The sequence below is a fragment of the Rhincodon typus genome, chromosome 21, assembly GCF_021869965.1.
Source record: "Rhincodon typus isolate 14 chromosome 21, sRhiTyp1.1, whole genome shotgun sequence".
Lineage (NCBI taxonomy): Eukaryota > Metazoa > Chordata > Chondrichthyes > Orectolobiformes > Rhincodontidae > Rhincodon > Rhincodon typus.
In genome coordinates this window covers 14,483,055-14,496,999 of record NC_063352.1, presented here as the reverse complement: position 1 = coordinate 14,496,999, position 13,945 = coordinate 14,483,055, and the positions used below count along the sequence as shown (strand labels likewise).

At 40.7% G+C, this 13,945-nt stretch overlaps 1 protein-coding gene across 1 annotated transcript in view; it reads left to right on the top strand.

Moving 5' to 3' along the window:
- Nucleotides 1-13,945, top strand: part of LOC109933972 (transmembrane protein 94-like) — a 107,345-nt gene that overhangs the window by 33,123 nt on the left and 60,277 nt on the right. The window contains 2 exon segments of the mRNA XM_048609688.1: nucleotides 3,003-3,182; nucleotides 6,491-6,848. Of these exon segments, the coding sequence (XP_048465645.1) occupies nucleotides 3,003-3,182; nucleotides 6,491-6,848 (538 nt within the window).

Sequence of the window (13,945 nt, the reverse complement as noted above, 5' to 3'; positions counted from 1 at the left end):
TCTACAACAATAAGGTAATTTAACAAACATAATAACTGAGTGCAACATTTTATACCAGATTCATTAAAATCCCTCCAGTGCGACGACAGAATTTGAACACATGTCTCCAGAGCACTAGTTCAACCCTCTGGATTATTCCGATTTCCCAGCATTAAGGTCACAGGGATTACCTTGACCAGACTGTTAACCAGACCAACCAACCATACAAATACAAGAGCAATGAGTAGCATATCTTCTGACTCCCCAAAGCATGTTCATCATCCACAAGGCATATGGCAGGAGTGGGACTATTTTCCTGGATGCTCTAGCAATGCTCAAGAGATCTTATACCATTCAAAACAAAGCAGCCCACTTAATTGGTGTCCATCCACCACTTTAAACAGTCGTTCCCTCCACCATCAGTGCACAATGATAACAATGTGAATGATCTACAAAATGCACACAGGCAACTTGCACAAGCTCCATCGACTATACCTTCCAAACCTGTGACCTCCATGACCACAAGTTCCCTTCCATGAAAGATCCCATCTTGACTTGCGTCTATACTGTAGAGATTGTAATGAGGTCAGCCAGATGGACCTTATAGAGGTTGAGTTCCCTGATTGGAAAGTTCACATGGAAAGTTCATACATAATCTGGCCTCCATCCTAGCACCTTTGCATCAACCCTAAAAAAGGGGTCAGCCTTGGAAATGGTTGTGTAACCAAGCCATAGCTTTCAGTAAAATGAAAAGAGAGTTATCATCCTCTGAGGTGTTGGCACACTGTGATCCCAAGTGAGATCTGGTATTGACATGCGAAGCCTCCCCATACGGCATCGGGATAGTATTAGATCATATGTGGCCTAATGGAAAGGAATGCCCAATATTGTATGCATTCACAACTTTGGCTAATGTAGAGTATAACTACACCCAAATAGAAAAGGAAAGTTTTGCCGTCATATGTGGAATCAGGAAGCTTCACCATTACCTTTACGGATGTAAATTTGTAGTAATAATGGACTATAAACCCCTGTTGTTTTACTTAAAGAGGACAAGGCAGAGCCACCCATAGCTTCAGGTTGAATTCAGTGGTGGACTCTAGTACTAAGTGCATAGAATTATAATTGGAACATAGTCTGGGAGGTCAAGTAGCAAATGTGGATGCATTGAGCAATCTCCTGCTGACAGATATACCACCAGTGGTACTGCCACTGGGAGAGTCCGTTCTGGTTTTAAATTTTCTGGATGCACTTCCAGTCACAGCTGACAATATCAGACTTTGGATGCAGAAAGGTTCAGCCCTGGCAAAACTAAAACAGCTGGTGGTGATGGGGGAAACCAAAGGGCTCTCACAACCAGAATTGAAACCTTTTTTGACTCAGAGAGACAACACCACTGTAAAGGACAGCATTTTATTAAGGGGAGCAAGAGTGATTGTCCTGACGGTCACTGCCAGATACTGGCTGAACTCCTCCAGAGTCACCCAGGGGTTTCCAAAATGAAGATGTTGGCAAGAATTTATGTCTGGTGGCCAGGAATAGATGCTGACATAGCCGCGTTGTTGGGCTGTGCTCAGAGTGCCAACAAGAACAAATTACCCCCAGTAGCTCCCCCTATATTTGTGGGAATGGCCAGGTAAAGCCTGGACTCAGTTGTACGTTGAATACGTACTTCCATGGCTCAATGTTCTCTTTCATTGTAGACGCCCAGTCAAAGTGACTGGACATTCAAAGACTTCATTTGGTAAACACGGGGACGATGACAGAAAAACTATGCGCATCTTTTGCAATACACGGACTCCCGCAAGGTTTGGTCACAGATAATGAGCCGTTGTTTACTAGCCGGGAATTTGAGTATTTCCTAAAGTCGAATGGTATTCAATATATAAGGGCAGCTCCATACCATCCATCATCCAATGGTCTGGCAGAAAGAGCAGTCCTAACTTTGAAGGCAGGCTTAAAGAAACCTACAGCTTCACTTGATACCATGCAGTCCCAGTTCCTATTTGATTTTAGAATTACCCCTCGTGCAACTACAGGGATAGGTCCAACAGTGTTGCCAACGGGGTGAAGACTTAACACCAGGTTAAATCTGCATCTTCTCAGACCTGGAGGGGAGGGTGAAATGGCATCTGGAACGCCAATGCCAAACACAAGACTCCTCTTAGTGAGAGAGACAGTTTACTTCAGGGAACAAAGTTTGATGTAGGAACCACAGGAATGGCCCTGCATGAGTTAGAGGCATGGTCAACATGAGGTCAGAAAGAAGGGTCAACATAGGCCTAGTTGGATGGTGGATGGCAAACAGCATCTACAGATGAGCACAGAGGAAGCATGAGAATGATGTGAGACATATAAGTCTAGTATACCATGACAGAATGGTAGCATGACAGGGTGGCATGGTGGCTCAGTGGTTAGCACTGCTGCCTCACAGTGCCAGGAACCCAGGTTCAATTCCATCAGTTGGTGACTGTCTGTGTGGAGTTTGCACATTCTCCCCGTGTCTACGTGGATTTCCTCCGGGTGCTCCGGTTTCCTCCCACAGCCCAAAGATGTGCAGGTTAGGTGGATTGGACATGGTGTACAGGGATGTGTAGGTTAGCCATGGAAATGCAGGGTTACAGGGATAGGGTAGGACATCTTCGGACGGTCGGTATGGACTCGATGGCTGAATGGCCTGCTTCCACACTGTAGGGATTCTATGAAATTTAAAAAGACCTCCTGACAGGCATAGATACCTGCACACAGAGAGGGAGAGAGGAAGAAATGGAATGGAGTAGAGAAAGAGAAGTTTTGTGGTTGTGCTTTGGGATGCATCTGGGCCTCAAATTAGACAGAAGCAGATTCAACAGTATATTTCAAAGGGAACTGGATAAATACTCGAACATTTGCAGGGTTGTGAGTAAAGAGCAGATGAGTGGGACAAAGGTCTTTCAAAGATCCAAGACAGCCACCATCAGCTGAATAACCATCACCTTTGTGCAATATTTTAAGTGGCCATTTTTCGTTGCCTTCCCCATTAGGTGCTTTGTTGTGTGGATAAACAAGGAATCCTCTCCTGGCCCAGTTCATGCCCGGACAAAGTATTTTTCTTCGCTGATTCATGGCGTCGAGCCAAGCCACAGGATGAAAACCTCACAGCCTCGATCAGTCTGAAGACTGCTCCCTCCACCCGTTGCACAATGCAGCGAGGAAATGAACGCGTAAGTCACTGAGTTGTCGATTGTTTCCGTTCAAGTGTAGTGTCAGATGTATATATTACTGATGACATCAAAGAGCCTGGCATTTAAGATGATCCATTGTGCAGAGCAAAACACGATCTCACCAAACTGTCTGCTTTCTCATTGTGATCCCAAGGGAACCAAATTATTACGTGGAACAATAACTTGTAACATTATTATTCAACCACTCTGTAATAAAACAAAAGTGCTCCTGCACTAAATTGAAACTCATTTCAACCAAATTACAGGTAGCATCAGCAACTTACCAGAACAGTGAAATATTCCATTCAGTTCAATACACATTTGAAAAATTGTTACCATAAACACAATCAAGGAAAATTATCTTGAAAACATTTTGAGGTGTACATTGATAAATATTTTATTCATCACAACATTCATACATCGAAGCATGTTTTGATGCTGAAATATTTTTTGGGTGTTAAACTGACATAAGACCATTTTGAAACAGAATGATCAGTTTTCCTACAGCATATTTAACATTCTTTGGCTTCTGAAAAAGATACATAAGGAGCCTAATGCTTTTTCAGGAATGCTATGGACTCTCTGAGCCACCTATGGTCAGAAACTGAAGGTATGTGTTCAGTCCCTGTTTGATCTCGTAGCAGGACAACAGAAGATCAGGGTCAGGCCCATTTCCCATCAAACTTTATTTGGACTAAGCCAAAATTTAAGCTACTTTTAAAATCTTTGAATTTACTTGATGGTGAGCAATCTACCAGAAAAGAAAGAATTTGCATTTTTATAGTGCATTTCACAGCCTCGCAGAGCCCCAAAGGACTCTTCGCTCACACAAGCTTATTGTTAATGTGCATTTCAAGATGTATTCAAGTATATGCAGCAACCAATTTGTGCTTGGAAATCTTCACAATGAGGTAGGTGTGCAGATAATCTTCTTTTCGTGATGATGTTTGAGGGATGGAGGTTGGTTAGGAATCTTTGTGTCTATTCCAGACTAGTAGATGGGGCAAAACACAATATGCAGATGCGGTAAAGCACTAAGAGCTAGGAAGTGTGCAGCTGTACAACCTGTGGGCCTAGATATTCAATAAGGGACAATTGCAATCAGATGATCACTCTGTTTTCTGTCAGTACAGAGCTCTGCTAGCAATTCTGATTCTGACTCCTTCAGAAATGTGGTACGTACCTGAAATTAAACAGTTACCTTGTACTACAAGTTGGTCAGGGAGAATGCTCCTATGATGCTGCTTGGCCTGCTGTGTTCATCCAGCCCTGCACCTTGTTGTCTTAGAATCAAACCACATCCCGTTTTTACAGCAGTGTTCTTTGATTTACATGTTCAGCAGCATAGCCATGCCACTTTGCAATGGAAGGGTAGGTACGTAAGCTCTGTGTGGAATTAGAGTGACAGTTGGTTAATAGCTCAGGGTGCCAGGTAAGTAAGGTACCAAGTGGGTACAGTGCCTGTTCAGTAGGGCACTAGATATGTAGAGTGTCACATAAGTGATGGAGTGAACATAGAACATAGAACAGTACAGCACAGTACAGGCCCTTTGGCCCACCATGTTGTGCTGAACGTTTACCTTAATTGTAAGGTCAATCTAACCTCCACCCCTACCTTATACTATCATCCAAATGCCTATCTAATAGCCGCTTAAATGCCCCTAATCAGGCCGACTCCACTACCCTCTCTGGCAATGCATTCCATGCCCCAACCACTCTCTGAGTAAAGAACCTACCTCTGACGTCTCCCCTATATCTACCTCCACTCACTTTAAAACTATGCCCCCTCGTAATAGTTACCTCCACCCTTGAAAAAGTCTCTGGCTGTCTACTCTATCTATACCTCTGATCATTTTGTACACCTCTATCAAGTCAGAGTGCTTAGGGTAGGTTGAGTATGAAGCAGAGACATGGGTCCAGAGGTGGGGAATGTTGGTTTCTGACCTGGTCAGGGAGGAGGTGTCAGGTACAGAGGTAGGGATAAATTCTGATGGCGTGCAAGGGTGAGTTTCAACTCCCTGGGGAAAGGGGTATATTGGCTCTGTGGGGGAAATGAGTGGGGTGAGGATCTACAACTCAAGATTCTGCAGAAAGCACACAGCAAATTATTTTAGGATGAAAGCAACGGAGGGTTTATTCCTGCCTTCAAAACCCAGGGGAAACAGTTTGTGACACAGATTCACATACACATGAACACACAAATAAACAAATGCAAAAAGGAAGGAGATAAATTACAAAATTCCTTAAAATCAAAGGTATCAGAATTAGTTCATGTGAATTAAAGAGTCCAGGGTATCGAAGCCCATTTGATGTTCTTTCGGCTGGAACAGAAATCCTCTTTCATACAAACACAGATGCAGTTAAATTGCTGGTGAACATGCAGTGGTTGTAAGTTGGCAATTGGTTGACACTGCAGGTGAACTACAAGTTTGTTTCTGCATATCAGGGTTTCTACGCACATTGAGATCAAAGGCTGGCACTTGGCTAAGACTGAGCTGTTTATGATTGCAGGCCAACCAGAAAAACAAAAAAGTACAGTTAAAGATGATTCAAACAAACCAACAGTTTCTGTCATGTAACTGGGACTTCAGTGGACATACTAAGCTAATGAGGTGGATGTACTGTTCCGTCGTCTGAAACCATTTTGTTTTATAACAGATTGCTGTGGAGATGTTTGCACCAAATCGGGCAATAATGGGGTTTGATGGTTTGTTTTGTTCAGAGTAGCTGAGGTAGATGTCTTATCTACCAGTGCTTTGTGTTGGCTTGGCTGAAATGCAAGGTTTTGTCACATTGCGTGCACTTTCATCCACATAATGCTGGAAATTTCAGGAAGCAGTCAACTTGCTCATTCTGTGTTCAGTAGCAGCCATTTTAAAATCCAGCAGGAATTTCTTTTTTAAAATAAACAAGTTAATACGGTTTTTAAAAGGACAGTTTATGATCTCCCTCTTTCTGGCATCTGGGCATTACAGGACAGGTGAATGAAAGCTTCATCAATAGAGTGGATTTTAAGAAGCATCTAAGAGAGAGGCAGAAATATTTATGGAAGAATCTTACGGAAGAGAGGACTGAGGACAGTGAATGAAGAAAGAAGGGGATACACTACAGGTCAGGGCCTGGGGTCTGCAGAGATGTGATATAATTGAGGTTTCTTTGTGCTCAATTCCCGTTAAAATTTTGTACCAATGTGCTAATCACCACCAACATTAGAAGAGGATCTCTTTTGTGAGGCTGGGCTACTATTAGGGCCAGCACCTTAAACATAGCAAATTTGATGCAACTGTGCTTTTTCCTCTCTTTCTCAGCCTGAGTTGCCATCCGATGCAGTAATGGTGGATCATCAGACCAACTTTGCTATAGAAATGCTCAGCCTCTCCCAGGATCAGCAGGACCCAACTCACATTTGGTTTGATGATTCCGACTGGCAACAGCACAGTGCCTCACTAAAGCTACTTGGTCTTGGCATCCTGCTTGGTCTTTGTGATCCTACTTCAGCAGCCAGACTATTCCAGATGACTGATCACCTTTCCCACATAGCTTTGATGAAGAGCCGATGGAGCTGTTTGCCTGTTCAATTATCAGTGCGGCTATGTGAACTACCACGGATCATTGGTAAAATTGTAATATCGTGCAGTATGTTTAATTTGATGACAATATTATTCAGTGTGGTTTATTTTAGGCATATTTGATGATTGAGCTATTCTCTCCTTCAATTTATCGAACAATGTAAAAAAAGTCACTAAATAAAAATGAAAAAATTCTTGAGTAGATTTGTAGCTCAGGTCATGGATGCTGTGATTGGTTCACTCACCAAACTGGTTCGTTGGTTTGCAGATGTTTCACTACCCTGCTGGGTAACAACATCAGTGCAGCCTCCGATAAAGCATTGTTGTGTTTTCCCACTTATTATTTAAACTCTGGGGTCCATTGGAGTTGATTATCTCATTTCTGGATTTTCTTTGCACTGATGTGTATATATAGGGTCTATTTCTATGTGTTTATTGACAGCTTTCTTGGTGGAGAATGAGGCCTCTAGAAATTTCTGTGCTTGTCTCTGTTTGGCTTGTCCTAGGATCCTGATGTTGTCCCAATCGAACTGGTGGTTCTCCTTGTCTGTGTGAATGGAAACAAGCGAGTACTGGTCGTGTCTTTTTGTTGTTAGTTGGTGTTCATGCATTCTTGTGGCCAGTTTCCTTCCTATCTGTCCAATGTAATGTTTGTCACAGTCCTTGCATGGAATTTCACATGACAAACATTACATTGGACAGACAGGAAGGAAACTGGCCACAAGAATACATGAACACTAACTAACAACAAAAAGACACTGCCAGTACTTGCTTGTTTCCATTCACAGTGACAAGCAGAACCACCAGTTTGATTAGGACAACGTCAGGGTCCTAGGACAAGCTGAACAGAGAGAAGCACAGGAATTTCTAGAAGCCTGGTTCCCCACCAAGAAGGCCATTAATAAACACGTGGAATTAGACCCTATATACATACTATTGAAAAGAAAAACTGGAAACGAGGTAATCAACTCCAATGGACCCCAGATTTAAATAACATCCCAGAAAACACAACAACGCTTCACCAGAGGCTGCACTGATGATGTTACCCAGCAGGGTAATGAAACATCTGCAAACTAACGATCGAGCTCAGTGAGCAAACAAACCCCAAAAAATGAAAAGAACAGTGGATGCCGGAAATCAGAAACAAAAACAGAAACTGCTGTAAAAGCTCAGCAGATCTGGAAGTATCTGTGGAGAGAAATCAGAGTTTTGGCCCTTCATCAGAACTAACTACAAAATCACTAACTTTAGCTTGGCTCAGTAATATAAAAGATATTGTTGGCTTAAATCAGCACGGGTTTGCTTAGTCTTCCAGAGAAACAACGAGAGATGGAGAAATCTGTTGAACACATGCTGTGTTAAGATTCACCAAAATGTATTTCCTATCAGACCGTTAGAATTCTAACTTTGCTTTTTGTTCCCTTCAATTATTTCAAAAACAAGCATAAACATATTTACTGACACTAGAGATAATGTTTCAAGGGTAACATATTTTCAAGTTGGCATTTTTTACTTGAGATCAAAGTACTGAGTCAAAGCGAGAGTATGATTAAATTACCATTTTGTTTGTAGTAAGAATATGTAAGCCATGATTCAAACAGAGGTTTGTTGGGTGCATTTTTCTTTTCAGGTTGAAAATCAAAATGCATCTGTTATTAACCAAAGGACAACTTAGGGGTTTTGTTTTTCCAAATTAATTTAAGATGAAATACATGATTAATTTGGCAGTTTTTTTTGAGGTAAGCTATTACCCACTTTTTTTTATATTTCAGGGAAAATGAGAAATAGGGAGATTATGTAAAAACACATTATTTTCACAATACAGAAAAAGGCTACTTTGTCCATGGGAGTGCTTTTGCTCCACAAATTCCTTCTTCCACCTACTTTATTCAATCTTATTAGCATAACCTTCATTTCCTCTTTTTTCCTTTTGTTTAGGTTCTTTTTAAAAGCATATATGATATTTCAGCCTAGCTACTCCTTGTAGGCTAACAATTCCCATAATGTCACAACTCTGGTTAGAAAACTTTCTCCTTTATTCCTTGTTGAATTTATTAGTGATATTTTTTTCAATGGCCCCAAGTTCTGGTCTCTCCAGCCAAGTACAATTATCTTCACTATATCTAACATATCAACTCCTTTCCTAATCTTAAATATCTCTGTAAGGTCACCCTTCGTGTTTTGTTTTTCAAAGTCAAAACCTCAGCCTGTTTAGTCTTTCCTGCCAGGTATAACCACACGGTTAGAGCATTATGTTAGTAATCCTTTTTACCGCTTTCCTGCAGCATCTCTGTTTGCTTCTCATAATATGGAGTTCAGAACTTTTCACAACCTTCCAAATCTGTCTAACCAAGGCTCCATACAAGTTGAATGTAATTTTTCCTGCTTTTCAATTCCATTCCTTTAGAAATTAATCCTTTTGTTTTAAACAAGAATTGTTTTATTAACAGGCATCACTACTTTTAATGATTTATGTGTCTGTATCCCCAGATCTCTCTGTGCCTCTGTCCCTTTTAGAATCTTTCTAAAAGAGTATGTGACCTCTTTAAATGTCCTACTGAAATGGATCAACCCAACAGTTAAATTGAAATTAACTTCAATTTTGTCAGCACCTATTTGCTGCAATCTTCCTCTGAATTAACTGTACACCAATTCGGTCATTTATCTTCTTTTGCTGTCTGTCTGAAGGTAGGTCCTTGATAATTACTAGCCCAATCACAGTAAACTGCAATGAATCTTTACATAGGATAAAACGTGGAGACCTGTGCTGAGTCTGCCTCAGCCAGAACCAGGATTGTTGGTATTAGTCTGATCCAAACATGCCAAATGAATGAACCAATCCCCTGTCCCCACTTAGTATTGTCACTAGATTTTGAAGTTATGCTTCCATTTCCGAAATTCAAATCATTTCTGTAAATGGTGAGCATCAGTGATCCCAGTACTGATCCTTGTGAAACACCATTTTCCACTTTTTGGAAATGATTAATTATCTTTAACCTCTATGCTCTATTTTCTGTTTCATAGCATTGAGTACAGAAAGACCCAGAGAATTCCCAACTTGCACACTTCTGAACTTATAAACTACATGGCCAATCCTTGAGTGACATTTCATGCAATTTTTGTCTGTTCATATCAAGTTGGGTGTACAATGCAGTTTCCAAGCAGTGTTGGATTTCATGAGAAATGTGGCTGTGGCGGTAGGCCTGATTGAAGGTTTTGGTTTAATTCTTTAACATGGTATCCTAGCTCCCAAAAAAGTTAAAGGACCCCTATGTTTCACTTCTCACCTTCATCAGCTCCCCTGTAAGTCCATAGTCCCTCAGATTACCCATGGCATCCAATGCCATCTCTAAAGCCCATGTATCCTCCATAGCCATTCACCCACTATACACTATATACAATCTTCAGATTCCATGCAATATCACTGGGAAATATTTTACATTCCTGAGGGGAAAGATGATCCTCTAACCATCTAATAAAAGCCTCTATATAATTGATCATGAGAAAAATATATTGTATTCTGACATGCCTGAAAATGAACTTGAAATACTTGTGAACTTATTAGCTTTTGTCAAAAGGGACAAAGGGACAATGTGTTGTTACAACTTCTTGAAATCATTAATCATACACATATAAATGAAACATACAGCACTGAAACAATCAGATCTTGAAACTCAGTCAGGCATTGCTAATGGGCACAGCTGTTTAAACAGCAGATTAGTCTCTGAAACAAAAACAGAAATTGCTGGAAAAGCTCAGCGGGCTTGGCAAAATCTGTGGAGAAAAATCAGAGTTAATGTTTCGGGTCCAGTGACCCTCCCCCAGTTTTTGATTTCCAGCATCTGCAGTTCTTTCAGTTTTGATTAAGCTCTGCAGATGGTTGGAATTAATAGAGAGCAGTTCTTTCCGAGCGGATATCTTTTAAAGAGTTAAAGCCAGGACTTTAAAAAAAAACTAGAACAGTTTAAATCTCAGTAGAAAGGATTACAGAACAAGCTTTCAGAACATTTTGTAACATTTTTCATGCTTTCTCCATTGGAAAAGCGTTGTGATACATGTGAACAAATATGCAATGTAAACTCTGAAGAGTGTATCTCAATGGTGAATTACTGCATTGAAACACATCTATATGAAAATGCAGTACTTAATATTCGCAATTGAAGACTATCAAAATACATGGATCTTACAGCTGCTCCTGGGTTTGCAGGTTTAAGTAAAGATTTATTATAGATTTTTTTACAGTTAGTATAGTCATTATAGTTTACTAATATAAGTTTCTTTTTCCATTTTGTTTTATTAACATTCAAAAAACACAAAAAAGCCAAACAAAAAATCATGACTTTTTTTCAAATGGACTTTTTAAAAATTTTATTTAAGATTCTGCAGTCAACAGTTGAAGTTTCTTTAATTCTTAATTCAGAAATGAAGAAAAATCTATATGTGTTTTAGAGGGTGTTTTTTAACATTACAAAGGTTTTATTTTTGAAAAAAAAACAGTTTTTTGTTTAAATAAGAAGTTGTGTTTTCATTCCGGAGAGTCCTACACGCAGTCAGATCTGGAGAGGATTTTTTTTCTCAAGGAATTTATTGAAGAGGAATCGTTTTTATTCAGTTAATCAGCGAAGTGGATGATTTTATTTAATTTTTATATGTTTGATATATATATACATTTACATTTTCTTTTCCATTTTAACATTATTTTCCATAGGCAATGATAGGTAGTTTATTTTATATATAAGGTGTTATTGAAACATCCTGTTTTTAAGGCTTAATGTTATTAAGGCCATATATAAGGTACAGAATGAAATGGCTAGTAGATTTAGAGAAGTTATTACACAGCACAATCAGTCAGATAGATGGGTAACTGTCAGGTAAAGGTCAAAAATCACATGAAAGCAGGTTATAGTCCAACACGTTTATTTGAAAACACAAGCTTTCGGAGCTTTGCTTCTTCATCAAGTTTAGTGAGAGAGGCATCATGTCACAGAGTTTATAAGTAAAAGATCAAAAATCATACAACTGATGCAAATGTATTGAACAAACCCAAAATGGCTGACTGACTCCTGCCTGCTAAATCTTTAATCAGTTCGAAAGGAGATGCAGGTTTAAATGGATTAAAATGCAAATCCCAGAATTTCTTTCAAGCCACTGCCCCGAGCTAACTGAAGGTTTTTATCAGTGCATACAAGAGGTGACATCTCAGGTCAGACAATACACTTTAGGTGCCAGGCCTTGTTCAGAGTCTGCCTGTGTTTTAACTTGGAGTCAGACTGGTTTTATTTCCAAAGCAGGAATTTATAAAGTGCCTCATTGACTGACTGTGTCTACAGATTATATGCTTATTGAACAAAATAGAATGTATGTGCAAATACAAATCTGTAAATGCAAATTCACCTCATAGATTTACATATGTGTGTGTGTCTGTGTGTGTGTGCGCGCGTGTGCATATGTATGTGTGAGTATGTGTGTGTTAGAGAGAGAGTGTGTGTGTGAGAGATGGTCTGTGTGTGCGTGTGTGTGTGTGTTTGTGTGTGTGTGTGTGTGTGTGTGAGTGTGTTTGTGTGAGTGAGTGTGTGTGTGTGTGTTTGTGAGTGTGTGTGTGTGAGAGTGTTTGTGTGAGTGTGTGTGTGTGTGTGTGTTTGTGAGTGTGTTTGTGTGAGAGTGTGTGTGTGTGTGTGTCTGTGAGTGTGTGTGTGTGTGTGTGTGTCTGTGAGTGTGTGTGTGTGTGTGAGTGTGTTTGTGTGTGTGCGTGTGTGTGTGTGTGTGTGTGTGTGAGTGAGTGTATAGTGTGGTAGGGTCACTTGTAGTGTGACATGAACCCAAGATCGCCAACATACCATGCACCGGGGCATCCTGACCTGCAACGTATGAGATAGACACCAAAGAGCACCTCACCAAGATCTTCTCTACACCTCCACTTCTCACCTTCAAACAACCACCAAACCTCAAACAGACCATTGTTCACAGCAAACTACCCAGCCTTCACGACAACATCAATCACAATGGTAACCTCTGCAAGACAGTCAGATCAGCCATATGGACACTACTGTCACACGTGGGAACACCACCCACCATGTGCATGGGCAGATATTCATGTGACTCGGCCAATGTTGTCTATCTATATGCTGCAGGCATGGTATATTGGCGAGACCATGCAGACGCTATGACAACAGATGAATGCACATCGCACAACAATTACCAGATAGGGGTGTTCCCTCCCAGTGATGGAGCACTTCAGCAGTCAAGGGCATTCGGCCTCATATCTTCAGCTAAATGTCCTCCAAGGTGGACTTCGGGATACACAACAATGCAGAGTCACCGAGCAGAGGCTGATAGCCAACTTCAGTACCCATGAGGACAGCTTCAGCCGTGATCTTGGGTTCATGTCACACTACAGGTAACGCCACCATACTATACACTCACACACACACACACACACACACAGACCATCTCTCTCACACACACATTCATGCTCGCACTCTCTCACACACATATACTCCCTCACACTCACCACACACTGTCTCTCATACACACATGCGCATGTGTGCACACACATGCACACACACACACGCGCACACACACGCACACTGTCCCTCACAAACACACACACACAAATACACTCTCTGCCTCTCCTTCACACACACACACACACATACACACACATACAAACACACACATGCACGCGCGCGCACAAATCTGTAAGATGAATTTGCATTTGTAGATTTGTATTTGCAGATACATTCTATTTTGTTTTGGAAATAAAACCAGTCTGACTCCAAGTTAAAATACAGACAGATTCTAAATAAGGCCTCACACCTGACCTGAGGTCTGGCCTGAGGTGTCACCTCGTCACCTCGTCACCTCTTGCGTACACTGATAAAAACTTTAGTTATCTCAGGGTAGTGGCTTGAAAGAAATTCTGAGATTTGCATTTTAATCAATTGAAACCTGCATCTCCTTTCGAACTGATTAAAGATTTTACAGGTGGGAGTCAGCCAGCCATTTTGGGTTTATTCAATACATTTGCATCAGTTGTATGATCTTTTGATCTTTACTAGAAAGTCTGTGTCTTGATGCCTCGCTCACTAGACCTGATGAAGGAGCAACACTACAAAAGCTTGCATTTTCAAATAAACCTGTTGGACTATAACCTGGTGTCGTGTAATTTTTGTCTTTCTCCAACCCAGTCCAACA